Genomic DNA, 25,647 nt, shown 5'->3' with positions numbered 1-25,647 from the left:
AAAAAAAAAAAAAAAGACAAAAATAACTGGTGGGCCAGATTTGGGTGTCAGGCTATAGCCGAAGCCTATTTAGATGACCAGTTTGAGAACCAACCTCCTTTTTCTGCGTTTGGTGCTGGAGATCCAACCCAGGACCACTAAGCTGCACCCCCAGATCCCTAGTGGCCTACTCTACTAGGCTTTCCCTCAAGGACTTCCAACCACAGAAATCAGGCCGTTACATCTACGGCCAAGGTATGGGCAGGCGCGCCTCTCAGACTGTTCCCCCTTCACGAAGCCATGTGACTGTACCAGGGGCCACCACTCCTCTGTTATCTTCTGGCCCCTGTACCACAAATCCACAGGAGCTCAGTGCTGGGCTCCATGCTTTAGTTGAAGGGAAAAGGGATCTGACTGAGGAGACGGCATGGGATGGTCCAGAAATGCCTCGAGAAGACCGGGGAAGGGCACGTGCATGTGACCCAGGACCTGGGCACCAGCTCACATCTGCACTCTGCTGGCTGAGGAGCGCCAGCGGCAGAGTGGGCTGACAGACAACCCACACAGTCCCGGACCTCAGGATGTGATGCCCATACCGGAGACCCCTCTCGGAGGAAAGCAGTGGCCTAAGGTAATGCTCCCTTGCCCACCCAAGTCTTCCCAATGAAGCAGCATAAACAGAGAAAAGTGTGCTTAAAAGTAAGTAATGTGGGTAGAGAAAAATGAGGAATGAAGAAAGAGCTGTCAAGCGTCCTAAGTCCCGATCTGGTAGCGCCCTGATCCTGAATAATGCTCGAGAATGAGGGCAACAAATGGACAACATACCCGTCACATCGCTTTTGTTGTGAATTATTTATTCAAGCAATAAATACTTACTGAGAACCAACTAAACACCAGGCTTTGTACTCTTTAGACGCAAACACTGTCAATTTCTTTTCTTTCTTTTTTTTTTGGTCTTTTTGAGACAGGGTCTCGCTATGCAGTTCAGGCTGGCCTTGAGTTCACTTTGTGGCCCAGGCTGGCCTCAAACTCAAATGATCCTCCCGCCTCAGCCTCCCGAGTGCTGGGATTACAGGCGTGTACCACCATGTCCGGCAGATAAATTCTTTTCAAAACTGCCTATTAATATAATGCATCTGAATTATAGACATAGGGAAGAATTATATATATATTTTTCAGAATCATTCAGGTGTGCTACGTAATGAACTACTAAGGCTCGTGAAGTTCTTATTTTAGTTAAATCTTTTCTTTTTCAGATAATAAACAGGCTTCTAGTTAATGAAGCTGCTGGGATTTTCTTTTGCAGATATGACACTTACTATGTGCTACAGTACACGCTTGGAGGATGGTCTGCTACGGGTCTGCCTGTGAGGAGTATGTTCTAAGAAGCTGATCCTACGGTCGGGCCCATCGGGATGGCCTCGCAGTGAGAACTTTAGCCCCGACTCAACATGGCGGAGCGGTGGCGCTGCCCGGACGTGCCCAGAGCACCAGCGAACCTCTGATGCGCAGCTACTTACAGCGAAGGGGTGGTAGGGGGCAGTGGGGGGAGCCCCTCGGGGCCCTGCCGGCGGAGACAGCACGGACAGTCCTGTTGAAAAGATGCCAAGTGCGCTGAGGTTCAACCCTGGTATCAGATTGGCTTGTTGCTGGGAACAGAAATGGAGAAAGCGGATGAGGGGAGGAGACCAGGGAGGCCCGGCTCGGCTGGGGAACCAGCGTCTCCCGCTCGGCTCTGCCCTGGCCTGGACCCCTTTCCACCTCGCGCCGGAGACGCACGCCCAGCCCCGGCTGGCCACGGCGCTCCTTCAAAGCTGCTCTGCAGCCTTGGAGACCTCTCCGCACCTTGACCTGGAACAGGAGGACTTCCTGGGGACCCAGGCCTCCTTGCCAGTCTCTCTCCAGCGAACTCCTTCCTGCCCTGCTCACTCTGGCTGCCTAGACACCCACACTCTCTCTCAGCCCAGGGTCTCCCCTGAGCGCCTCTCTCCTGCCTCAGCCAGCCGAGTCCTCTCTCCAGGTCCCCTCGTGCACCACGCTTCTTCTCACCCTGAAGGTCTCAGCCCAAAGGCGCCGTCCGCGCTCCCGTAGAAGTTTAACCCGCGTTCTTTAAAGCAGCACTCATCACATGGTGCTTCCATCAGCTGTTTAATCCTGTCTTCCCCTTTAGACCGTAATTTCCTTGGGGACAGAGGCTGTTTTACTTAGCTTTGTGATCTCAGTGCCTGGTACCTAGTAAGTACCAGTATCTGTTAAAGGACACAGTGAACGCAGATGGAAGTAATGTTTTTTTTCTAACTAGCCGGGGACAGAGCAGAGCCTGCCTTGGGAGACCACAGAGGTAAACTCTACGATCCAGGCGAGGACGGCTCACAACTCTGTTCTCATCACGCAGCGGCCAGCTTCGGGATCACCCCGCCTGCTGATTTCACTGAAACCTGGGGATGCTCCAGAGGGCGGAAGCGAGGCCCAACTCACAGCCCTTCAGAGGCAGAAGAACAGTCGCCCCTCTGGCCCTCACCTTTGTCTCCCTCGACACGAGGCGGTTTTCTAACATCTCCTACTTCGTTCTCTGCAGCCACAGCCTCCCAGCGCTCGCCCTGAGAATGTTCGTATCAGAACAACAGAACCAGGACCTTGCGCCTCTGCCTCACTTGCTGCATAAGACCTGGTAATTCTGTGACTGATCTGTTCGAGCACGGCTTTGGTAGAGACACGAATGAACCTAAGTGATATGCTCAGGTCACGATGACTGGAGCAGCCAGGCCCTTCTGAGTATTTCTGGGCGTGCAGGGAAAGAGTTGCTTCTTGTAAGATGTCAAGAGCCCCAAAGAAGAAAATGAGCCGGCATGGTGGTGCACACCTGTAAGCCCTGCACTCTGGAAATGGGGGCAGGAAGATTTTGAGTTTGAGGCCAGCCTGGGCTTCACGGAGAGTTCAAGGTCAGCTTGGACTACACTACACAGTGAGACCCTGCCTTAAAAGAAGTATGTCCCAGCACGGGGAGAAGGTCACACAGTCGTCTCCTCCTCCCCCTCTCCTCATCCCGTCCCGTAAGATGATGTGATGCGAGCTGTTCAGGTAGGGACTTGGCGGATGCAGGGGACAGAGTGCTGAGCGGGGTACGGGACACCAGAAGGGACGGCACTGAGGGAGCTGGGGTTGTTCCACAGAGCTCGGCATGAACATTTCTTCCTCTACGCAGTGCTGCCAGCTTGGAGGGGTCATCGGCAGGGGTCACAGAGGGCTGAGGGCTTGGTGGAAACAGCGGGCTGTGGGTTGGTAACTGTGGAGGGGCTCATCAGAGCGCCCTTTCCACTCCTGGGTGTGTCAGAAATTATGGAAAGTGTGCGGAGCCTGGCTCTGCTCAGGAACAATGATTTTTAAGATTGTTCTGACTATAAGACTGGTGTCTCCCCATTATAAAGTAGGAACTAGGTAGCAGTGACAGGAAGGACAAACCCAAACTAGTCTGCTAGGGGTACTAGTGAGTGCTCAGGGGGTGACAACATTTATTAGGTGACCTAAAAGTGCAAGTCAGCAAGTAAGAGATCCGAATTAGAAGTTCACTTTGTTTTATTTTTTTTGGTACCAGGAATTGAACTCAGGACCTCACACCTGCTAGGCAGGTGCTATGCCACTGAGCTATATCCCTGGCCCCAGAAATTAAATTTTAAAGCATATATACTTTAATTTAAAAAGTAACAGGACAATATTACAGAAAATAGGGGGAGAAATATCGTACTTTCCTAACCTATCAGCTGTTTTAATTTTTGTAGGGCGTCTCCTAATCATTTTGATGCCTATTATTTTTTGTCACTTATAAACCCAGTCTGATCTTTTTGTTAATAAACACTATATCACAAACAGGTTCTGGTTTTACAGTCTTCAAAGTTCTTATTTTAATGGCTTTATACTATGTTGTCCAGGTTTTGTGTTTGTGGTAGTTTTCCTGACTGTTCTACTGTGTCCACGCTAAGAACTCAGGGAAACTATCTTGATTCGAAGGCGCCTCCTATTAGCTCAGAGAGAAGCGCTCTTACAGAGGCCTGGGTCCTTCCTGGAAACACACAGAAAGCCAGCGGCGAGGAAGCCAGGCACTCACATGAACAGCCAGCATGTCGTTTTCAAAGGCCTCGCGTAGCTTCTTCATAATCTCTGCCTCAGCGCTGGCACAGGCCTCCACCGTACCCTTCACAGTGATGGTTCGCTCAGGGTTGTATATGCTCAAATCCTGCAAACTGGCCAGTGGGAAAAAGAAAGAAATTTTTTTTTTTTTTTTGGACACAAGAAATTACATTCCAGAAAAATCACAACCAGGTTTCGGCAAACAAGAAAGACAGGACTTCCTCACAAACCCTTATCTGCCACTGGTGACTGAAACTGTACCCAGTGGGACACATTTCACTGGTAATAATGTACTTGTTTCTGATGACGATGGAGAAAATTATATTACTTAAAGAGGTGGGCCTGTCACGATGTCCACGTCACTCATTCCTGCACACAGTCTGAAGGGGTAGCTTACGATGAGATTGTGATCTTGGTCCCCGTCTCATGTTCAATTTTCTTCAAATTTCTGCCTTCTTTGCCAATCAGTCTTCCCACCAAGCCATTGTGGGCCAAGATTTTCAGAGGAATCTCTTCAGCTCTAAAGAAGAGACCAGCAATTATTTAACACTTAAGAGAGACCCAACGGTTGCCTCTGAGGAGCCACTGCCCGGCTTTTTCCTACGAATGGAAGCCACTCTGTCCAGGTACCAAGTGGCCATGGGCACCAAGTGCAGAGGCCAGGTCCCTCACCAAGCCCAGCTCATGAATTTTGATTAACATAAACTAAAACCGTGATAATTCTACTTCCTCACAGTACTGGCTGGGAGTGGGTCCACGAGGCAAACCTGGCCAAAGAGCTACGAATTAGAAACACAACTATCATATAATCTAACATTCCCATTTTTAGATCCAAAAGAACTGAAAACAAGTCATGAAAAGAACTATTTACAAAACCCATGTTCATGGCAGCACTCACTATTTACAATAGCCCAGAGAAACAGCTCCAAGTATCCATCAGCGAATAAACTGATAAACAAATGTGGTATACACACACATTACTCTTGCGTATTCAGAAAAAGAGGAGAAAACCTGGTGGCAGGCTACAATATGGATGAACCTTGAGGACAGTATGTCTAGTGAAATAAACCAGTCACAAAAAGACAAACAGTGGGGGTATAGCTCAGCGACACAGCACCTGCCTGGCAAGTGCGAGGTCCCGGTCCTGAGTTCAATTTCCAGCACCAAAAAAAAAAAAAAAAAGATAAACACTGTATGATTCCACTTTCATCAGGTATCTTAAGTAGTCAAATTCATAAAGACGGGAAGTAGGATGGCTGCTCACCAGTGGTTAAGAAAGGAGGTAAGTGAGACTTGCTGGGTACAGAATTTCAGATGTGCAAGATGAAAAGCTCTGGACATCTATTTCACAACAATCTGAGTCAATACACTTACATACTATTGAACTGAACACTTAAAAATGGCTAAGATGATAAATTTTATCTATGCTTTACCACAATTCTTAAGCACATTTTTTAAAAGGTGCAAGAAAAGATGACCTCTCTTTCAAGTTTGGAGGATTTTTCTGTAAAAACACAAGGTCCGAATCACTACGACCACCCTACGAGCACCATGGTAAGGAAAGTTAGGCAGCAAAGTGTACCAGTCTTTGAGCCCCTGATTCAACTGACCTTGGCTGGAGTCATGCTTGCTTAAGGACTTTATGCTATGTGACATATTCATTCACTCATTCATTGAGGCAGGGTTTCACTTCATATTGTAGACCTGCCTTGACTCGCTAAGTAGCCCAGGTTGGCCTCGAACTCAGCAATCCTCCTGCCTCAGCCTCCTGAGCACTAGGATTACAGGCATGCCCTACCAGGACTGGCTTTTTTTGAAAAAAAAGTCATTTCTTACTACTCACACCACTTGTGTTTTCTATTACTGGACACCAAGAGCAGCTAACAGATGCATTACTATTGTCTCAAAATAAACAGGACACTTGACGAAACTCAACAACGTTGTAACTTTTGGAGGGCGGGGACTTCTGTCAGCTTTGTTCACTCTGAGTTCTGTGCTGGGACGCAGTAGGGGCTCATTAAATATTTGGTGCATGGATGAAAAGCGTTCTGAGTCCTGTTCTACATCTTTTGCCTTCTAGTTACACTCACCCTCCTTTGGAGCTCTGTTGCCCTTGTGGGAGGCCCTTTCTGAAACCCTCACAAGTCCTTTCCTGTCCCCCAAAACCTTGATCTGGGCCCCTCACCACATGGAGCAGCATTTATCACACTGCACTTATTACTTACTGGTATAATTATTTGTTTAATGCATGCCCCTCCCACGGGAACATAGGCGCCTTCAAAGCAAGAGCTGGAGCTTCCTTATGGTTGCTTTTTTTTGTTTTTTTTCCAATACCGGGAATCGAACTCACGACCTTGCACTTGTCAGGCAGGCGCTGTGCCCCTGAGCTAAATCCCCAGCCCCATGGTTGCATTTTTAACACCAAGCAAAGTGCTTAGCACGATGCAGGCACTCAGAAAAGTTTATTTCAAAGACACTCGAACTCTTATCTTGGCTCTACATAAAGACATTAAAAATCCAATGAACAAATTGGCCCTTTTGACTACTTAGAATTTTGAAGGTTGCTTTGCACCTAGGTCAAAGGACCAAGAGAGGTAAAACCCTCAATAATCTGGAAGAGAGAAGGCTTTCCTCCGTTTAAACAATGGCATTTGTGGGGATTTCAGAAGCCCCAAATAGAGCAACTAACGCATAAATGAAAGACGAGGGTTTCGTATGAAACTGGAGTACAGATCTGCAGTGTTCCTCTCTTAAAAATGACTCTCATCTTCTCCGCTGTGGAACAATCATGCTTGACACTGTTTGCCAAATTCATCTGGTATTTAAGTCAGCATCACCACTCCTCTATAACACGGCCACTACTGCCCACAGGTTCGCCAAACTGACAGTCTTTTTAAAAACTATACTGTCTATTCGATTCCCACTCGTTCATTTATAACACAAAATCAACTCATTTAGGAAGAACTTGTGTTTGCCATTCAAACTGACACAAAGCTCAATTATACCGTGGACTCTTAAGAAGTATTTCATAAGAAAAAAAGAGAAAGAGAAGTAAAAGAACCACTTGGAAACCACCTCCTACTGCTGGAGGCAATTACGTCTTTTTTTGGTACCAGGAATTGAATTCAGGACCTTGCACTTGCCAGGCAGGCGCTGTGCCACTGAGCTGTATCCCCTGCTGGAGGAAATCGGGTCTAATTTTAAGACCACAAACAGTTGAGAAGCCTGAAAGAAAAACCCTTTTCCAGAACGCTAAAGGATGGCTTTGGTGACAATGCTCGTTCTATACCTACACTGTCCATTAAAATAAGCAGTACTCATACACACAGCTATTTGAAATAAAATTAGCTGGAATAAAGTAAAACATTTAGCTTCTCCACTGCACTAGTCACACTTCCAGTACTCAGCAGCAGTATGTGACTGGTGGCTATTTTATTGCACGGTGTGGATACCTAACGTTCCTATTACTGCAAGTTCTACTGGACAGCATGTGTGTATGTTCCCACCAGCAGCTGATGGAAACACGAGGATCACCAAAATGCAAGTGAAGAACAACCGTGTATAAATGTATTTGTCTTGGGAACTGATTTTGTAAATGTAATATACCCCCATTTTCTTTCCTGAGTAACAGACGTAGAGGTTTTTATTTCATTTTGTTTTGGTTTTTTTCGAGACAGGGTCTCGCTATGCAGTTCAGGCGGGCTTTGAACTCATTATGTAGCCCAGGCTGACTTCAAACTCACACTGATCCTCCTGCCTCAGCCTCCTGAGTGCTGGGATTACAGGCATGCGCCACCCTGCCTGGCTCTATTTCCGAGTTTTAGCACAGCTCTCACTCTTATTCTGTGGGTGATCTGGGCAAGGCACACAAACTTACAGTTTGGTCTCATCGGCCTCTTTCTGCATGATTTCAAGGATCATGCGGCAGGCTTCAGACGTCCCCTCTGGGGTGGCATGGATGGTGACAGGCTTCTCTGCAGCCCCAGAGTTCTCCTTTCTGTGGATGTCTACCCTGTACGGAAGAATCAGGAGCCATGAGCACATCATCATCTGGGGAAGGACCCTAATCCCAGAAAAGTATCACACCAGCTCACATACAAGGACACAGGCAAGAGCGCGTCCTCAGCCCGTGTGCAATCAAAGCCCTTCCCCAAGGAGGCGCAAGCAGTGCAGGGGGCCTGCGCCGAACTGGAATCCTTTGCAGCTCCTCCTCAAAGGGGACTATTCTTATAGGAGCGCTGCACGACGGAGGCCCCACGCCAGCCTGGTAAGGCAGCCAGTTTGGTAAATGAAGTATTCTGGGCAGTCTTTCCGATGACTGCAGAAGCGAGGAGGGAAGCGGGAAGGGTAATACTGCACATCGGCACAGTGCCGGTCTCTGAACTGATTGCAGCTTTTAAAAGCCGTACGTTAATCCAAATCCAAACACCAAAGCCAAGCAGGCTTCGCTGATTTGAGTGTGGACGGAACACAGAGGCATGCCCTGTCTCTGCCTACGTTTTTGGTTTCTCTTTTATTAGCAGCCTGCCTTCCTCTAGGCTGTTAAAACGAGTGGCCCAAAAGCTGGATGATTTTATCAAACATCTTGGGGTAGCTGTCTGTGGCCGTACTTGTCTTTTGTGAACTTTCAAAAACACATGACTGATTACAGCCCTTTCTACCCTGGCTGTTAGAAAGCGCAGCTCTTCAGCCTACTTCTTAAAAATGGGTACATACTTTGAGAAGTAGTCTCACTCCGATCGAACTTGTTCCATTTTTAAAAGTCACCTTAAGCAATTTTTGGCATAAAAAGAGATACAAATAAAAGTAACTTTTATCATGAAGTGAACTTAGTAAGAAAGAAAGGGCAGGGGCTGGGGATTTAGCTCAGCGGCACAGTGCTTGCCTGGCAAGCGCAAGGTCGTGAGTTTGGTTCCCGGTACCGGAAAAAAAACAAAAAACAAAACAAAACAAAACAAAAAAAACAGAAAGGGCTGATTTTTAAAATAAAAGCAACAGACAGTAACTCCCCTCCTTTACTATTTCATCATTTGTCTCCTAAGATTATACACTCAGAACCTCATTTATAGCAGTGTCTATACTAGGGGGTAATGTGGACACTTTAAGAAAACAGCGCTCTCTAAGTTGCCAGACAGTACATGACCTGAACGAAGACCCCAGCACGTGCACAGAACTCGTGTGTGTTAGTACTGTAGTGCGTTGCAGTTTAAATGCTTTCCTGGTGACTGTGAGAATCCATTAATTCTCACAGTAATCCTGGCAAGACATAGTGATCTTCTATTTACAGAAGAAGCAACTGATGCACAGAGAGGTTAATTTTTTTCCCCCAAGATCATACAGTCATTAGGTGGTAAACTTGAACATGACTCACTGTTTCTAAATCCTATACTGTGGTTCTATAAACATACTAAAATCACTAACTCCCTAAGTCATTTTACCCACGGGCTCCTGCTACCAGTCTGGTTCCTCACACACAGAGGAGACCAAACATAAAGCCAGCCTACTTTCTCTCTTGCTCCATGCAGCGGTGACTCACCACTTCTACGTGAGACTACCGAGGTGGTCTCGAAGAATGGTTACCCTGAGGGCGCTGACTCAGGGCAGGAAGTCAGAGCAAAGCTGAGCAGGTCCTAGGATCCCACAGAGCCCCCACACCTTGGCTGTTTCAGGACCAGATACAGTCACAGCCTGAGTTAGCTTATGGGAACAATCCTTGGCCGTGAGGTCATCAGTGCCCTCCGCAGCAGCCTTCAGCTTTTCAGGTATGTCTGTTATGTGCTATTAGCATAAAAGCTCATCACTCATGGCCCCCAGCTCGCCGTTAGTCTGTTAGAAGTCCTGTTCAAAGCCACTGTCCCATTCAGCACAGCCCCCATAGTGACCTGAGGGTGCCTGAGACCCACCAGCACAGGGGACCCCTCAGAAGAAGCAAAGGAAGCCCCGGAGGCACGTACCGGGACTGGGTCTGCTTAGTGATGTTCTTTATGGTCAAGCCCTCCTTTCCGATGATGGCACCAACAAACTGGGTGGGGACCAGGATCCGCAGCGGGAAATCAATCTGTCTGGCCTGAGAAGAGCCCCCAGGGGCGTGGCCTTGCTCCCGGGAAGAGTGGTCCCCACGCTGGGCTCCCTGAGGGGGCGAAGGGGAGCTCACCTCTTCGTCTGGGATGTAGGAAATCTTGAAGGAGTAGTTCTCAAACTGATGCCCACTTAGCTTCTCCATGGCTCTGAAAAGGGCAGGGGCGGGAGAGCTTTGTCAGAGCAGCGTTGAGAACAACTCTTCAAGGACCCGTTGTTCACTCAGCTCACTGGGTGTTTATGTGGGTGCAGTGCCAGGCACCAAGCAAGACAAACGCCATCTTTGCTCCTCAGAGCTTGCAGCTAGCCAACTGGAAAAGCAGCCACAATGCACAGGCTTGGCCATATTTGAAAACCATTTTGCATTTGCTTTTTAAAAAACCATCTAAAGCTGTAGCTCCCTCACCAACAACTCTGTCAATATCACTATAAAGCTATGATTCATTTTTTCTCATTTTGTCTATTATTAAAAATAGAAATAGATAAGCACAAATTTAAAAATTCAAACCATCCTAGATCTTTTCTATCTTTCCTAACTATAAACGTGGATTAATATGGTGTATAGTATTTTCTCTCTTTCTTTCTTTTGTAGTTTTGAGACAAGGTCTTGCTATGCAGTTCAGGCTGGCCTTGAGCTTACTCTGTAGCCCACGCCGGTTGCAAACTTGCAATGATCCTCCTGTCTCAGCCTCCCACGTGCTGGGATTACAGGCGTGCGCCAGCATGCCCGGCAGTATTTTCTAACCTTTAAAAGAAGTTATTACTCTATCTTGCTGCATCATTAAATATCTTCTGATATAATTTTCAATGGCTGCACAACATTCTATTGGTTTCACATTCCTCAGGTTTTGCAATTGATCCTCTATTGTTATGTATGTGTGTTGTGTCCAATCCTTTATAGTTACATAGTGTCTCTGTGGGCATCTTTGCAACTACAACTCCATATACAGGACAAATTCCTAGTAGAATTACTAAGTCAGAGAATACTGAATTTTATCATTATTCTTAAGTGTTGCCCAGACCTTCTGCAAGATTTCAACATTTACTTTCCATAGAAGTTTTAGGGAAGCATTTATATCCCCAATCCTCCAAAGCACAGAATACAGAGCACTGTAATTTAAAAACTGTTCACCAACACAGGAAGGTGTAACTGATAACCCAGGCAACAGAACAGCATGTGCAAATATCTACCAAAGTGGCAGCTGGATAAAGCCTGCAATGGTGAGTTGTTGGTATATACACACACATGCAAAAGTTAACAGCAAAAAAACACTCCTTTCATCAATGCAAAATTAACTTTCTGAGAAGTGTTGACGTAAGAAGGGGTTAAGTGTCTTTACATGTGTTGAAAAACTGTAACTGGGGCTGGGGATTTAGCTCAGCGGCAAAAGCGCCTGCCTGGCAAGCGCAAGGTCGTGAGTTCGGTTCCCGGTACCGGAGAAAAACCAAAAACCAAAAAAGAAAAAAACTGTAACTATAGCCCTGGGATGAACATATAACCACAGTTATGACACATCCATAAGCATGACCACTTGTGACTATGGTTCTGGTAAAGATGACCTGACAGGCACTTGAAGGACCTCCCACAAAAAGGAACTTGTTTTAAAAAAAAAGAAAAAAAAAAAACCTCAATCCTATAGTTGTTAATAGCTAAGCTGAAAATTAGCCATGGGTGAAGCAAGGTAGTACTGAACTTTGGGAAGAGAATGCGGACAGGAGGAAAGAACTGAAGCCATGTCCTACTCTGAGACAATTCACCCCACCGCTGCCACTGAGGTGGATCCTCTTTTCGGTACTGCACACAGGCAAAACTGGTGTTTCAGTACCCAACAAGTGTAGTCAGAAAAGGGCTCGTGCACCTTCCTCATGGTGCATGAGAAACCTCCAGGTAAAGGGATCTGCAAGTAGTTGTCAAAAGACATGGCTTCCACCTTGGTTTGGATGCCAAAGTTCAACGTTTTTGAAGAAGAATCTCTGTATAATCAGCAAACACTCTGGTACAGGTGCCCTGATGCTCCACTGATAGGGCAAAGGCTTCAGCCATGTCCTGGATCTATACCAGGATGTCTAAAGTACCTCAGGTGCCACACAGCTCCTTGGATATGGTCAAAGGGCACATGAATCAGCCTCTATGGATCTTTCCAGAAAGAGTTTATAAACACAAGACTCAATGGAAGACCTAAACAAAACCAAAATAAACTTGAAAGGAAATGAGTTCAAATCCACTTACATTTTTGCTTCTTCTCTTGCTGCATATGTGACATTGACAACGGCAGTTTCCGTGTCTGTGTTAACTAAAAAAGAAGCAAAAGTGTTATTATTTTAAAGAAAGCCGTCACCCCATGGCTCAAGGTAGACAGACCGACTGACCTGAACTCAGTAGTTATTTTAGTTTCTACACTTGCTCCTGTCATTGACAGTAATTTGTAACCAACTGTATGCAACACATTTGTAACCAACTGCATATAAACACAGAGCTATGGTTTTCATTTATTTTATGAAGACTCCTGCATGAATACCTATGTATGTCTACTTTCTCGGTCATTTCATTTTTAATTCTATGTGGAGCTGCAGTGAACACATGTGCCATCATGATTCTCCTAACCACTCCTCCAACGGCAAATCTACCATTCCCAGTATTTGCTATTCTAACTATTATTGCTAAAAATCACCTGCTACAAAATCTCATTTGATATTGTATTCTTCTGAATTAATCCTTTAGGCTAAAATCACAAGAGAAAATATGGATAAAAAAGAAGGTTATGCTTTTTAATGCGTGTTTTGAGACTGCTTTCCTAGCTGTTTGGGTAAATATTTATTTACTTGTTGGTGGTACTAGGGGCTGAACCAAGGCCGCTCCATTGAGCTGTATCCCCAGCTCTTTTTCAATGCTGAAACAGGGTCTCACTAAGACACTAAAGTGTCCAGGTTGGACTTGAACTTGAAATCCTCCTGTTTCAAACTCCCACAGGACTGGGATTACAGGTGTGTGCCACCATGCCCGGCTTGGAGAAATTTATTATACTACTACTAAGACATGAAATTTAAATTTCATGGGTTTCTCTATTCGAAAATCAATGGAATATAAAATAAGAAAATGTTCTAATTTTACACACTAAAATTGTTAACTGACAGAAATTGTTTATATTTATAGCATACGTTTTGTTTTGATGAATGTATACATTGTGGGATGACTAAGTGAAGCTACTTATATGATTACCACATATATTACTTTTTGTGGTGAGGACACTCCGCAGTTTTCAGATACATAATATACTGTTATTAACCACAGTCAACATGACGTACTTTCTTGGACTTACTCCCCGTCTAAATGAAATTTTATATCCTCTGAACAACACCTCCCAACCCCTCAACCCCCAGCCCTTGGTAATCATCATTATATGGAAGTGCTTTATTCCTTCATTCACTGAGAGGGCTAAATGAGTGCTATTTTTATTTCCTTTGACTGAACTCCTTGACTATTTCTGAGTTAAGTGTCGTAACTGTATGCACAAAACGGACAATTCCAAATCACTTGACTAAAAGAAAAAACAAATGAACTTTAAAATTAGCCAATAATGGATCACTCTTGTGAGCTGTTCTATTTTGGTTCACAATTGTTTGCCTCTTTTTCTATAGTTAGAAATTTAAAAATTTTCCACCCAGTGTGAGCTATTTGGGAGGCTGATCTAGGGAACTTGGCAGGAGCTTGTCTCAAAATAAAATTAAAAAGGGCTGGGGATTTAGCTCAGAGTTCGCTGAGTTCAATCTTCTGCACCCCAAAATGAATGAATAAATAAATGCCTAAGTCTCCAGATAAAATTTTCTTTATTTAAGCCAGTACATTTAAACTAAAAATATTTGTTTCCAAAACAGACATGACTAAATCAGATCTTCCCTTCGGACAAGCTGTTGGGCTGGAGGTATAACCCAAGGGTAGACTTGTCTGGCATGCTCAATGCCCTAGGCACAATCCCCAGTACTGCAAGAAAACAAAACAAGCTGTTGGGACAGGTGGAGTTAACAGCAACATTAAGTTAAAGATAACTCACGAAAATTATAATACAGCTGCTTTCAAATAATTAATCAGACTTCTTAAAATAGGGATTCTTAACCTTGGATCCACGCTTGTGTTTCAAGAATTCTATAAACCCTTATGCCTCTCCCCCCCCCGGGCCACATTCCAACTGGTGGAAATGCAAGTGTTTTACAATTATCATAAAGTATATATTACTTATATATTATACATTACTTATAATTAATGTTTATAATTTCCTAAAATCACAAAAGAAAAAATGGGTATGATTTTATAACTTCCTCAAGTTTCTCAAAAGGATCTGGGACCCTAGAAAAGTTGAAAGATCTTCAGGATGAAAATATTGTTAGTCCAGTAATGACAAAGGAGCTTTAGCCTTTAAAGGGGATGAAAGCAGACACAGTCCTTACAGGAAGAACTGCCTGTGAAATCTACAGTTCACACACTCTGAGCCCAGCCCTAGCCTCAGCCAGAGCATTCATACTGCTCTCTAGTTCACACTTATGCAGAGGAAGTGCTCACAGTGCAAAACAGGACGTGGGTCCCCAAACCATCCTCCCCTAGTGCGGAATCACAGCATGCTACAGATGTTTCCTATCGGCTGCTTCTAAGCACTGCAGGCTCAGACTCCTCGAAAGGGTCAGGCATGAGCCTCCTGAATGAAGCTATCCCACTAGGACACTGAGACTCTCATACTTCTTAGTCATATTCTCCGTTCCCCATGGACACCTGTCTTCAAGAAATCAGGCAGTTCTTTGACTCTGGAATCAGCTGAGCACCACTCAAACAATTTACTTTATTGGACGTGAACACTATAAGGCTTCCTAAAACTCTACTGAACGTATTTTCCTGCTGGATCAGGAATCACCCACAAAGCAGGACACAACAACAGCTTCACACGTCTCTTCTGCACTTGTGGGGCCACTGAAGAGCAGGCACAAGAGCCCCGGACAGTGACCTGGCCCAGGGATCTGGGAAATTTCTTCCCCTGCACACCACTCTCCAGAATTTATAATGTGGTCTTAGCTAGTCACCCGTAGGCTCACATCTGTGAAGTCATCTTGCCTATGATCATTAGAATGTCTTTTCTTCCCCATGGTGAGGGGAATAAGAATTTAAAAGTCATGTCTTTTTTTCTGAGCTCTTTCACTTCACCTATGACATGGGCAGGCAGCACCATGAAACTGATAATATTTTTAAAATTTATGGCATGGAGGATATCTGAGTAATTACTGCTTTAAAACCATTAATTATACTAGAAGACAGAACAAATTACATGAGAAAATGGGTCTTTTATGATTTTCCCTTAGTGAACCTTTACAATCTCTTAAGATTATGCATGACTCCACTGTCTATAAACACCTTACGCAGGTTCTCTTTGGGTGATGCTATGCAACGATATATAGGAAGGGTAGGAATTATTTGCCCCACTTTACACACATGGGAAAATGAGTCAGTGAGGATGAACGTCTTTTCCAAGGAATCATAGTAAATTACCAAAGTTACACTCTGCTTTCTAGGTAAGGTAAAAAACGATCTCTAGCACTGTTAAGGTTTGTGTCTAGATGTTCCCTAAAGTCTCACAAAACTTTAGGTGGGGCTTTTTTGAGGTGGTGGAATCTACAGTGTGTGACTGATTCATAGTACAATGCTAGGATTAAGGGTGCTGGGACTAAGGCTGGGTGATTCCTGGATCAGTCCACTGACTGGATCGGCACCACAACATAAAGGACACACAGAGGCTTGTCTCCCTCTCTCTTTTGCTTTTGCTTTCTTCTACCGTCATGCATGGCTGCCCCTCTGCCATGTATCACCCTGCCTTGGCGCCAGCCCATTATGGACTGAGAGCTCTACAAATTGTGAGCTAAACAAATCCTTCCTCCTTTAATTGTGGGTGTCGGGTATTTTGTGTCCCAGCCACCAGAGAAGAGTAATTAAGGCAGTCATGTTACTGCCTTTCGTATCAGGTATCTACTTTTGGAATCTACTTTCCTGGTAGCTCCCCTACCTTTTAAAAGTGATATTTCATGCTTTAGGAGTTAAAAAGGACAGTGACCCAAGGAAGAGTATTTTCTGGGCATCCGGAGCATTAGGCCTCAGCACAGTTTTCAGATTTGAATGCACACAAAAATCACTACACAGTGCTTGATTCATGAGCCCTCCCCCACAGAGTTCCTAGTAGGTCTATGGTGACTCTTGAGAATTTGCATTTTTGCAAGCACTACGAGAAATGCCTGGTATCCCACTCCCTGGGAACACTCAGTTCAAGACATTGGGTATCTGTTTTAGGAAAGGGAAGGCAGCAACGGAGTCAATCCAAGGACTCCCAAGTGACTTAAGCTCATCCCAGCCTGGCAATGTCTGTCTGATGTTTTTTCATTTCTTAAAAACTAAGCTATACAGATATAGATAGATATGTCTCTCTCACACAGGTATATAAACATACACTCCAAGAAGCATATTCCAAAGAAATATGAAAGTTACCATTTTTCCTTAGAGTTGACCCCAGACCATTAAAAATAAATAATAGGTAATACCCCTCTGCAAAATTCAGTAGGCTAATTTCCTCACTTATTACCTTGTTCCACATTCTCCACTGTCCCATATTGAGCCAAAAGTCCATCCAATACCTGTAAAAGGAAGCTTCAGTGTCAGAATGGGAAAAAAAGATCAGAGACACAAAAAATGAACAGTGCTATCCTGAGCAAATGAATTAAAGCAAAACAAGGACAGGTACAGGAACAAGAACATTTTAATAAAAATGATACTTTCTGTCTTCCGTAACAGAACTGAATGAGCATGTATGCAGGACTTCCATCTGCTTACTGGCCGCTACGTAATCTGTTCACAAAAACATCACAGAATTTCTGAACCTTGGTAAGTATTAACAACCACATTCATCATGATGGTTGGAACTCACCAACTGCTCTTGAAATGAGAAGCAGAATAACAGTGTAAGGCTCACTTTTCCTTCTTGGATGACTCTTTCCTCTAGGGATTTCTTTACAAAGTAATGGGATGTATACCTTTGAAACTTCCCAGAATTAAAAAAAATTTTGATACAGTAACAGAAATGTTCAGGCACAACGTTATTTTAAGGATATTTCATCTCTTTGGGGTTGGGCAATAAAACATGGGCAGTTTGTTTTAATGTAATAAGGCCACTCCCTGTATTCAATCTTACTTTATATGTTAAGATAGCACTCTTAGAAGTAGTTTTACAGCTTTGAAAATGTATCTTAACTGTTACTGTTAGCAACTAACTCAAAACAAACAAAAAATCTGCTCAAAGTAACAAAGAACTTTCTATATCTGTTGGTTTTCCATTGATTTTTTTTTTTTTTTCTGAATCACAATTTGGAAAGATAAAAAAATCTTTCACAAAATCGTGACGTCAAAAATTACAGACCAGGTGTACACTTTGTTTCACAGCTTACTTGCTGGCGCCTGGTGGCCTGGTACTTGAGAAGACAGAGTGAGAGATCAAAGCTTATTATTCTATGTAACAACAAGGACAAACACAAACCCAAACTCAAGGGGGATCACTACACCAGGGATCACTATCAAAAAGGAAAAGCCAGGACCCAAAGTCCTTGCAGAGAAGTCTGAGGCTCTCTAACTCCCAAATGGGAAGGGGAACTAAAAAACAGGGAAACTGTCCTGGTAATCCCTTAAAGTGACGTCAGCTTACCTCCCACTGTAGGTGAGGAGGGATGTTTCGAATCTGAATTTTCCTGCTCCTGTAAAGATAAAAATCAGACTCTGTAACACTTTCTCCAGGACATCCATTTCAGCAAATAACAAGGATAGGCTTAAGACTATAGCTGAGCTTACTTTCTTACTACAGACATTCCTTACTTATGACCGAGTTCCCGTCCTGCAAATGGGTCATTAAATGAATTGGTCATTAAATGAAAACTGTATCAAGTATGCACATTGCAACACTCAGAACAAAGAGACCGTCAAAAAGAAAAAAAAAACCCACGCTAATCTGATACTTTGTTATCTGCAACTCTTACGTACTGTGATATACAACAGAACATAAAACTACAGTACTATACTGTGCTGTACAGTCAGCAAAAATGACAGTACTGAATAAGTAAGATGTACCATACCAAAAAAGACACTGAGGCTCTATAAACAAGAGGTACAGAACTGACCAAAAAAAAAAAAAAAAAAGATGGGTCTTAAATCCAAATAGTCATTAAACAAGTAGGTCATTAAATAAGGAATATCTGTATTCACCGAGACATCCACAAAAGATTCCTACTGTGAGTGACAAACACTATGCTTAGGAGAGTGGGGGTGGGGTGTAGAGGTAGGGGGCAGTTTCTAAGAAACCCTGGCAAGCTAAAAAGACAACAATTTAAATAAAGAATTGCCCTTTCAATTTCCTACCAAAGTAGTTATCCTTTAATCACCATAAAGATTCTGTGTGTAGAATTATCCTCTCGAAATATACAGTCTTGCAAACGGTCCTACCCCAAGGGTAGCCAGGTTCAAGCATGGCAGGTGAAATCACCTGTGTTTGGGGCTTAAACAAGGTCAGAATTTGTGTGCTTCTTGTCAACTAATGTAAAAACTTAAAAATGAGTTTTATTTCTGAATAGATAATGGAGTCATAATTCAAAATGTAAAACACTGTAACAAGGCCAGGAAGTCTTCCTCCCTTCCACCAGAAATACTTTTATTCCTTGTATGTGTACCCTTCTATGTGTAACTATGTGTTGACTGGGCATTTTTCGTTTTTGGTGCTTGGGACTAAATCTAGGGCCTTCACACTGAGCTATATACCAAAGTCTTATTAAATTTTGAGACAAAGTCTTGGTAAGTCACTAAGTTGCCCAGGCTGGATTCAAACTTACCATCTTCCTGCTTCAGCCTCCCAGAGTGCTAGGATTATAAATGTGCACCAGTGTCTAGCTACCTTAGGTTTTCTTTATGCAAATGTAAATATACCCCACCTTTCTTATAGAAACTTCTACATATTTTATATACCCCCTGCATCTTGCTTTCCCCCCACCTAACAGCAATATTTTGGAGATCCTTCTCTCTTGGTAGACAGTTTCCTAGTCCTATTTCACACCACTGGATGTTTCTGCATCCATTTAGACTATACCCTATCGATGGATATTTGAACCTTTCCTCATCTTTTTATGTTTTTTTTTGGTTTTTCTCCAGTACTAGGAACCGAACTCACGACGACCTTGCACTTGCCAGACAGGCGCTTTTGCCGCTGAGCTAAATCCCCAGCCCCTCCTCATCTTTTTATTCTGAGGCTTTCACCAAGACATCCTGCTGGTTGACAGCCTTGACTGATTTAGATGCTTTTTCATGCAAACATTAAAATTAGGTAGAAAAATAATTACAATGTAAAACTAAGAGCTGTTCTGTCTTTCTTGGCAACACGATAGATTCTGGAGAGAAGATAAAAGCAGCATTTAGAGAGTTCAGGTAGGTCGGTGCACTGACGAGCACTCTTTTGGGGCGTTCCCAAAGAAGGTACCTCCATTCCTAATTGTCTCCTGCTGGGCCAACAGCTCCAAACAGTAGCTGTATACAGCCACGTGCTTCCCCATGGCTTTAATCTGGGCAACAGTCCCAGAGAGAAACACTGCCACTTAAGCAGAGAGAGAAAAGGAGAGAGGCAGAGATAGAAGGACAGGGAAACAATGAAGTAAATAAAGCACTCCAGTTTTCTCAGATCCTCTGTGTGCACAGAACTGGGGATTGATCTTAGGTCCACTGCTGTAAGCTACATCTCGGGACACTGGTTTTTTATCTTGAGAGGGGGCCTCAGAAAGTTCCCCAGGTGGGCTCAAACTTGTGATTCTCTTGCCTCAACCTCTCAGAGTGCTCGGATTATAGGTGTGTACTACCACACCCAGATTCATATCCTTCTTACTAACTGCAAAGGGCAGACATCCCTCTGGTTTTGACTCCATACAATTCTATTTTATTTTTAAAGCTGCAAATATACTCATTCTCCACTAGGGCTGCTTTCATGACTGTACAGACTAAATGCAGAACCTCCCACAGTACTGGGGATGGACTTTGGGGGCTTCACACTGAGCTATATCCCCACTTCTTTTTATTTCTTATTTTGAGACAGAGTCTTGCTCAATCAGCCAGGCTGGGCTTGAACTTGCAATCCTCTTGCCTCTGCCTGCGAGAGCGCTGGAATTACAGGCGTGCACTGCCACATACGGCTGAGAACCTCTAACCTTTTATCAGGGTAGGAAAAAAGAAAAAGGAACCAAGAATGAATTAATACCTCTATGTCATGAAGACTATTTTCTGACATGGCCTTTGGAAGTAGTTAACTGCTGACAGTGCCCGATATGGTGACTATGTGCAAATTTTCTATGGAAGACACGCCCAAGCTTATTAATAGAAAAGGCATAAAAATTTTAAAAGAAAATGGAATATTTCTAAAGAAATACATTTTTGGCATTTCCAGGTATAAAACCAGCTCCAGTGGTAACCAAGAATTTATGGCACAAAGCTCACAGTAAGAAACTTACGCATGTGCACAACTCAACACAGACAGCTGCTGTAGCATTATTTACAAAAGATAAGGACCGCAAGCAATCTACTGGAAGACAAATAAATAAAGCAGAGTGTAGCCATAATCACAGTATCATACAGCTGTAAAAATGAAGCAGACATATATGTGTACTGCGTAGGAAATGCTCCGAGGTACGCTATTACTAGAACAGTTAATTATAAATTAAGTTGATCTTGCTTTTTAAAAGTATAAACCAAAACTCTACTATTAAATCTGCATATATGTAAATGCACAGAAAAAGTCATAAGCTAATCTGGTTGCGAAAAGGGTACTTTTAGCTACTGTCTTACTTGCTTTTGTAAAAAATAGGAATATGTTCATATCTTATTTTACTTGCTTTAAAATACAATTAAAACTTCTAGACTTGTTCTAATGAATATAGAAGATTTATTTTAAGTATCCTGGAACCTGCTAAATATAAAGGAGGTATTGGCAGTGGTAGCAGCAAGAGCAGTACATACCTCCCTTTTTCCATAATTAGGCATTCTTGCCATCTTACTTAACAGAGAATGTACTTGGCAAACCCTTCTTCAAAGTGCAGAAGCAGGGAAACTGTCCAGGGCAGATTACTGCGCACCTTGAACTGAACAATGACGTCTCCCTGTGGTATTTCATGCAACCAGGCAATTCATTTGGTAACTAAGCAAGATACCTACAAAAATAAGCTCTTCAAAAGCGTAACCGCTGCACCTCTAATCTTAGATCAGGATAGAAAGGAAGAAACAGAGCCGAGATAGAGATCCTGGCAGAACTGATAACCTGGGCTCAGCCAGGTCATCTGCAAGATTCACTGGGCAATTATCTGTCAGGGTCAGGAGTGAGCAGGGTCTCCATGACCTGCTGACTTCCCTGCATCATCTGGGCAGTAAGGCTCCTCCTTAAAGCCCCAGGAGGCCCTTCCTCCCTGAGTGGGACTTCAATACGTGCTTCAAGGCCCTGTGCTCCCCAATCCCTGCAGAGCTCTCCAGAACTTCTCCAGGCAGGACAGTTTCTTCTGCACACTTCTGATTCTCTCCCAGCTCATCCTTCACTGTAACTGTTTCTCTGTGGCTGGTGATTTCCTCAAGTCCCCTGTGTTCCTTGTTTACTAGTCTACCGTTTGACATGGGGTTAGGGACACAAGGGGGAACACGTAACGCCCGGGTCTCAGGAAAGCACTCCTATGGCGGTGTGTGGTCTGAGAGGATGAGATCCCCCCCAGCCCATCCAGAAAGGTGAGCTGTCTATTTCTCCTTTGGCAGGGAGTCAGCAGAGCAGGGAGAGGAAGCTTTTTTGCCTCTTTCCCTTAGAGAAGGAACCCACAGCATGCCTGGCTCAGTCTCAAATGAGATGTGTGGATCTTTCTCTCTTTGAACTCCATGAAAGTGTTCCTTGCTTCAAGAAAGCCAAACTTCCACAATGTCTTAGCAAAGTGATGGGCTCTAGAAAGTAATTCTTTGTCCCTTACAGAGAAAGAGTAATTTCACAGTTCCTTTATCTTAGCAAAGGAGTCAAGCTTCTGAACACAAAACCAGGACCGCAATCTCCTAGCTCGTCTCTGCCCGGTCTTGTCCCTCCCTCCTCTCCCACCATCCCTCGCCCGGCTGCCAGCGACTTTCTAAAACCCAAACAGAACTGGTTACTCCTGCCCTCTTGGAATGGCTTCCTGCCTACATGTCCAAATCCCCTTTCCCGGCCCTGTAGCTTATTAGGTGCCAGGGACTGAGCCTCCACAATGACCCCACCCCCCGCCCCCCCAAGTCCACCCTATAGGAGGAGCAAAGGGCTGAGGCTACAGCTCGGTGGGGGAGCAACTGCCTGCCATTCACAAGCCTCTGTTTCCACCCCCAGCACTGAAAAAGGAAGGGAGATGGGGAGAAAAGAAAAAGTAAAGAAAGCACTAGGAGCACACTGTTGATTTTTTTTTTCGTTTTAATTGAAAGCAGACTAAGACCTGAAGTCAAGGGAAGGGCACTCTTTAATATGAAAAGCATACAGTGTCTTTCCCATGGCTTTCAGGCATTCAGAACTTCCAGCTCTCACATTCAAAGGAACTATGTGTTGGGGCGGGACAGGGCAAGAAGCTCAGCGCACTACCAGGAAAAGGGGAATGCAGCCCACAGCCATCTACCCTGGCTGGGAAAACTGGTTACTTTGGCTGATTCTATATTCTGGGTAACTGGTGATTACGGTATACACGTGTAGACCATCACATCTAAAGAACTACAAAACAAAATATACCTAACTCCGACTCATCTAACTAATTTAGCTGATGGTTTCCGAGGTGTTTCAACACATAAATACATACCTCAGGGTACTCTCCAGAACGGACTGTCTTTGTGTGGGAGCTCCCCAGAGTTAACAAAAAGTTTCAACTGAGTGAGTTTAGATGAATTAGGGGTCTATTATTATGAGTTTCAAGGGCCTGGCAGAAATTATTTTCTCATGGCAGAATTTGTTGCTAAAATAAACAGGCAATCATCTGGGGAAATAAATTCGTATGTAATTATTGAGGAATCACCATGAACTTGAAGAACCCTTTCATCTACATCATCATCCCACCTCCCAAAAAAAGTACACCACCTGCTTGCAGGGAAGGAGGATACTGCTGGGGTTTGCAGGTATTTGGTTAATTAAGTGCAGGTTTGATCAGACCCCTTGGGAACTCTTTAACTCAAGCCCCGACCGTGGGGGGTTAAGTGGAGAATAAACTAACATGCAGTGTGGGCGCCCGGCTCCTAGAATCCCCAGCGACAATGTAGGCAAGAGCAGCAAGGGAGGAAGCAAGGAGAGCTCAGCGACAGTATCCTGAGAATACTCAGTGGGGGAGTAAGTCCCATCTATTTCCACAGCAACGCTGAGCTCCCGAAGCCTCCTCCGGGAGGGCAATCACAGCACTGTGGAGAGTTCTCTGTGAAGAGAGGTAAGTGTGTTAACTGACTCCCTCTGGCGGAACGGTAACTGGAACTCCCAGAAATCCCAGTCCCAACACCCTCTACAGTGACGGTCAAGTGCTACTGTGTGCCCCGCACTCATGTGTCTGAGGCCATCTCACTCATCCATTTCCCGTTCTGTACGAAGGACATCCTGTGCTATACTGAACTAGGTCCTAGGGCTACTCAGTGATAGCCATGTCCAAGCCTCTTACCTGTCTATTAAAGTTCTCCCCTACCTTCATACACTGGGACTAGTAGCAGTTTTATGGGCCAAATCATAAAAAGATTAAGTCAGATATTGTGGTGGCCCCCTGCAAACAGTTCTAAGCCAGGAGAACTGCAGTTGTGAATCCAGTAACTTCCTTGGCTCTATGAACTCATGTCCATAAAACCGTAAGCCCTCAGCAGCCCCAACAACTCATGCTTCTTGAACGTGCAAGGACAGGAACTTATGGAGGTTCACGTCACGAACGAAATAGCAATCTGTGAATATCACATGTGTCTTAAGTCTGTGTGGCCTATAATAAAATGCCACAGACTGTGTAACTTATTAACATGTTCTACAGACTTGAACTACCGCTTGACGCCCCCTATGGGACTGTCCCGTGCTGCCCAATGGGACAGTCATGCATGTACCACTGGTGCTTCAAGCCGACAGGAACGAAACATGCGCAGTCAGAGCCCCATCATAAGTGTGCTAAACAATATAAACGTATTTGTCATAGTTCTGTGGACAGGGAAGTCTTAAGATCAAGGTTCCAGCATCTTGCAAGGGCCTTCTTGCTCCATCCATCCAGGGTGGAGCAGCAAAGGGAAAGATGGACACACAGTGGGGCTAACTCTTACTATTACTACTTTGGGAATTAGGATTTCAACATATGAATTGGTGGGGTGGGGGATATACTTTCATAGCAATAGTTAGTCCAAGACCTTGTAATTCATCTACCTCTTCATTCCCTCTGAAAGAGCCCCCTAGCTCACAGGAAGACCGTGCCTCTTAGCGCCTCACGCAAGATCAAGTTTCCCTTTCGAGGGGGAGTATCAGGGATTCTTCATTGTTTGCTGTTGAAATAACTGAAGAGAGAAGGGAGAAAAGTCAGTGGTGTGATTAGATGAGGACTGACTGGACATCCGCAAACACAGGTCAGATGGTTACTCCTGGGCAGAGTGGTGAAGGCACCCCCACTGGGCTGGCGTATGGTAAGCACCACTTGCTTTAACTGACCATTAAGCTTCATTCCAGAACTGGCATTCCACACATCTTTGGAAAGCGATGCAAAAACCATTTCCCACGAAACCCAATCAGTACGTTTGTTCACAGACCGAAGCCATCGTACACTGTTCTAGTGAAATAGACTGCCAGATTTCTCAGGTTCAATTTTTACCTCTTTTAAATGAGATGAGCCGGGAATATAGCTCACTGGTAAAAGCGCCTGCCTGGCAAGTACAAGGTCCTGAGTTCAATTCCCGGTACCAAAAAATTAAAAAAAAAAAAAAAAAAGAAAAAAGAAAATGAACATCTAATACTGTATTTTCTTTTTTAAAAATCATAATCAGCTTTTAGTGAAGGGGCTTCTTTTCCTGGAATAGTGATAAATAGGATAATTACTGGAACTGAAAGACCATTATACAAATCTATTCAGAGAAAGAAAAATATTTTTGTCAAAGATCTCTTTCAAGAGACTGGAGGAAAAGGGGGAAAAAACACACACAAAAAATAAAAACAAAACAAAAAAACACTCGACACAGGAAAACTGTGACACTATAGGAAGGTCTGTGTGCAATTCCCTATTGATGGCACTGTCCCATCCACTATCCTCCTCCTCAATTCATTTTGGGACAACACAGAGAAACCCAGCTTTAGCTTGAGTTTTACTGGAACTTCTCCACGGACTTACTGAACACTGTTGCTTCCCCATCCCAAAAATTATTTGTTGAAGTTT

At 44.1% G+C, this 25,647-nt stretch overlaps 1 protein-coding gene across 1 annotated transcript in view; it reads right to left on the bottom strand.

Annotated features, from left to right (window-relative positions):
* Igf2bp2 (insulin-like growth factor 2 mRNA binding protein 2) overlaps nt 1–25,647 on the bottom strand; it is a gene marked incomplete at its 5' end in the record, with an annotated part of 138,326 nt that overhangs the window by 18,826 nt on the left and 93,853 nt on the right. The window contains 8 exon segments of the mRNA XM_013513485.1: nt 1,500–1,628; nt 4,085–4,220; nt 4,505–4,627; nt 7,985–8,119; nt 10,062–10,334; nt 12,416–12,479; nt 16,800–16,851; nt 17,913–17,961. Of these exon segments, the coding sequence (XP_013368939.1) occupies nt 1,500–1,628; nt 4,085–4,220; nt 4,505–4,627; nt 7,985–8,119; nt 10,062–10,334; nt 12,416–12,479; nt 16,800–16,851; nt 17,913–17,961 (961 nt within the window).

This window comes from Chinchilla lanigera, unplaced genomic scaffold (genome assembly GCF_000276665.1).
Source record: "Chinchilla lanigera isolate Chin_1 unplaced genomic scaffold, ChiLan1.0 scaffold00019, whole genome shotgun sequence".
Taxonomy (NCBI): Eukaryota; Metazoa; Chordata; class Mammalia; order Rodentia; family Chinchillidae; genus Chinchilla; species Chinchilla lanigera.
This window is presented reverse-complemented; position numbering and strand designations above follow the sequence as displayed.